At 43.4% G+C, this 2,500-nt stretch overlaps 1 protein-coding gene across 1 annotated transcript in view; it reads left to right on the plus strand.

Moving 5' to 3' along the window:
- Positions 1-868: 868 nt before the first annotated feature.
- The window catches only part of LOC138013180 (uncharacterized), a 4,477-nt gene continuing 2,845 nt past the window's right edge, over positions 869-2,500 (plus strand). The window contains exons 1-2 of the mRNA XM_068860197.1: positions 869-1,421; positions 2,146-2,361. Coding sequence (XP_068716298.1) covers positions 1,062-1,421; positions 2,146-2,361 — 576 coding nt within the window. The 5' untranslated portion in view covers positions 869-1,061. The remainder of the gene's footprint in view (positions 1,422-2,145; positions 2,362-2,500) is intronic.

Consider the following 2,500-nt stretch of genomic DNA (forward strand, 5'->3'; position numbering starts at 1 on the left):
TTCCTCCCAATATACGAATCGAAAACGGGAAAATAAATCAAGTATAAGAAAAGGATTAATGTCTTCGTTACCGAGATTTTGCGATCCCAAGGTCTTTAACCTCCTACATGTGCCTTCTCGGAGAGATGAAAGACTGTAAATTATACGTAATCAGTTATGTAAATGACAACAAAATGAATCGTGAATAGAAAACATAGAAGTGGCAATCAGGCCCAGAACGCTCACATCATCACATGACCCGCTTAGCGACGGCACGACTTGGGGACTCCATCGCCATTCCTCCCAATACAGGAATCAAAAAAAAAGAAAAAAAGATTGGAAAAAAGCTAAAAGCAACAATCAAATCAGGCAAAGAAAAAGAAGTTAAAAAAATGTAAGATTAGAAGCCTTCTGCGGGGACAATACTCAGTGATCTCTCTCTCTTATCCAGGGTGCTCTCGTGGAATAATTGTTAAGTAGACACTTAGCCTAACATCAAATTTAATGGTATGTGATCGGTCAAGTCAATGACATTCGTCAAAAATAAATCCATTCCCCCTAGTACAGGAATCAAAAACATGAAAAGAATATTAGTAAAAAAGCCTTAAACAACCAAATAATATATAGATTTAGCCAAGCCTAAAAGCGGAGCTCCCGGTTTGTTTATTCTTACTGGCTATAGGATTAGTGAAAATAAAAGGCTTTGGAACTGTCGGCCTATGGGTTTTCCCGGAAATTGCTTAATTATATCATTTTCCTCGCTGCCTAACTAGTGAATTCCACGGTTAATTTCACCTGAAAAACCGACTGATCGCATGAATCACGAAGGGATGGGTGTGATATCGGTTTTTCCAGCGAAATCTACTGTCGAATTCACCAGTTAGGCAATATATTTTCATATGGTTGATATCTTTTTTTGTGCACTGCGGTCCCTTGGGAAACTGTATTGCAAGGTCGTTAGCGCCTATTTACACGTTGGAGTTTCTATTGTTTATGCAAGGGTTTTTAAGGTTGGTTGTTCGCGCCACTTTCCATTCACGCTAGCGACCCAGAACTTCGGTCTTTTCTTGTAGAGATTTACTATGGAGAACAGCGACAGTTGCTCGGCCGAGAAGGATTATCTACGCTATCGGCCAGTTGCTGGTACCAGCCAATCTGCATTTAATCTTAACCCATCGATCGCGGAAACCTCCAGAAGGTCAAACCAAACGCAGTCACGCATGGCAGAGTCGCCGCTTGTGCAAAATGTGTTCAATATGTCCAAGAGCTCCTTAGAGGTCAAACTTGAAGAAAAAGGCAAACAGATCGAGAGAAAATCAGGGACTGACAAGCAAGTCGGTCGACTCCGATTCAAGGGAAACCAAAAGCAGTTTGAGCACAACGCCAAGCTTGATTCTGTCCTTGACAGAATTAGAGAGGAGGCTGATGGTTCCAATGTTGCGGTGAGCGAGTTGATAAAAGAAGGAAAGGAATTAATTCTAAAACAGCGAAAGCTTATCAGGATCGCGGATAAATGTGTTGATGGCTGAAGGTGGCAGATGAGTACATGTCGGATGATTTGGCGTCGTGGTCGCAGGACGATAAGCGGTTAAGAAGAGCCAGAGAAACTGTTGGTCGACAAGCGGCCCAGCACCGAAGCGATTACTCGAAACGTTTTAGGAGCACCTTATCCAGCTCAGATCGGCAGCTTTTCGCGGAAAGATTTGGTTTAAGCATTGACCAGCGGTTTTCTTTGTGAGCATTCATTGTGTTTTGGGTTCGCTTGCGATCCTCCCATACCTGTGGTTCAGTTTGTTTTATGGATCTATAAGATGAAAATGATTTACGTTCGTTTGAACGTAGTGAATTAGAACGTAAATATATTTTCATATGGTTGATATCTTTTTTGTGCACTGCGGTCCCTTGGGAAACTGTATTGCAAGGTCGTTAGCGCCTATTTACACGTTGGAGTTTCTATTGTTTATGCAAGGGTTTTTAAGGTTGGTTGTTCGCGCCACTTTCCATTCACGCTAGCGACCCAGAACTTCGGTCTTTTCTTGTAGAGATTTACTATGGAGAACAGCGACAGTTGCTCCTCGTATGCGTGCCACTCCCACTCGCCCCTCCCACCCTCCCACCCGATTTATTTGTCCTTAATTTTCTGATACTGCTTTGTCTCCGTTTCAGGCCGTAGAGAGTCTAACTTCGATCAGAGCAAGTGCTTCCGGTGCCACAGACTCGGCCACTGGGCAAGGGATTGCTGTTATGCATGGCTCAGCCAAGGTGTTGGCGGATCCAATAATGCCAGCATGGCCGACGTGCCTGGATTTACCTACAAATGCCACACCGGATAAAATCCAGGACAGTGAGTCATCTTCTGAAGGTTACGAAGAATTAGTTCAGGTACTGCGGGATAATGACGCGTGCGAATTTGACGATAGTAGCAAGTTTGAGGTACAGGTTAAAGGAAATTTGCGTTAGAATTTGCATTTCTGGAGGGGCATCGGTGCATCTCCTTTCATTTTGAGCGTCATAGAAGAGG

This window comes from Montipora foliosa, chromosome 8 (assembly GCF_036669935.1).
Source record: "Montipora foliosa isolate CH-2021 chromosome 8, ASM3666993v2, whole genome shotgun sequence".
Lineage (NCBI taxonomy): Eukaryota > Metazoa > Cnidaria > Anthozoa > Scleractinia > Acroporidae > Montipora > Montipora foliosa.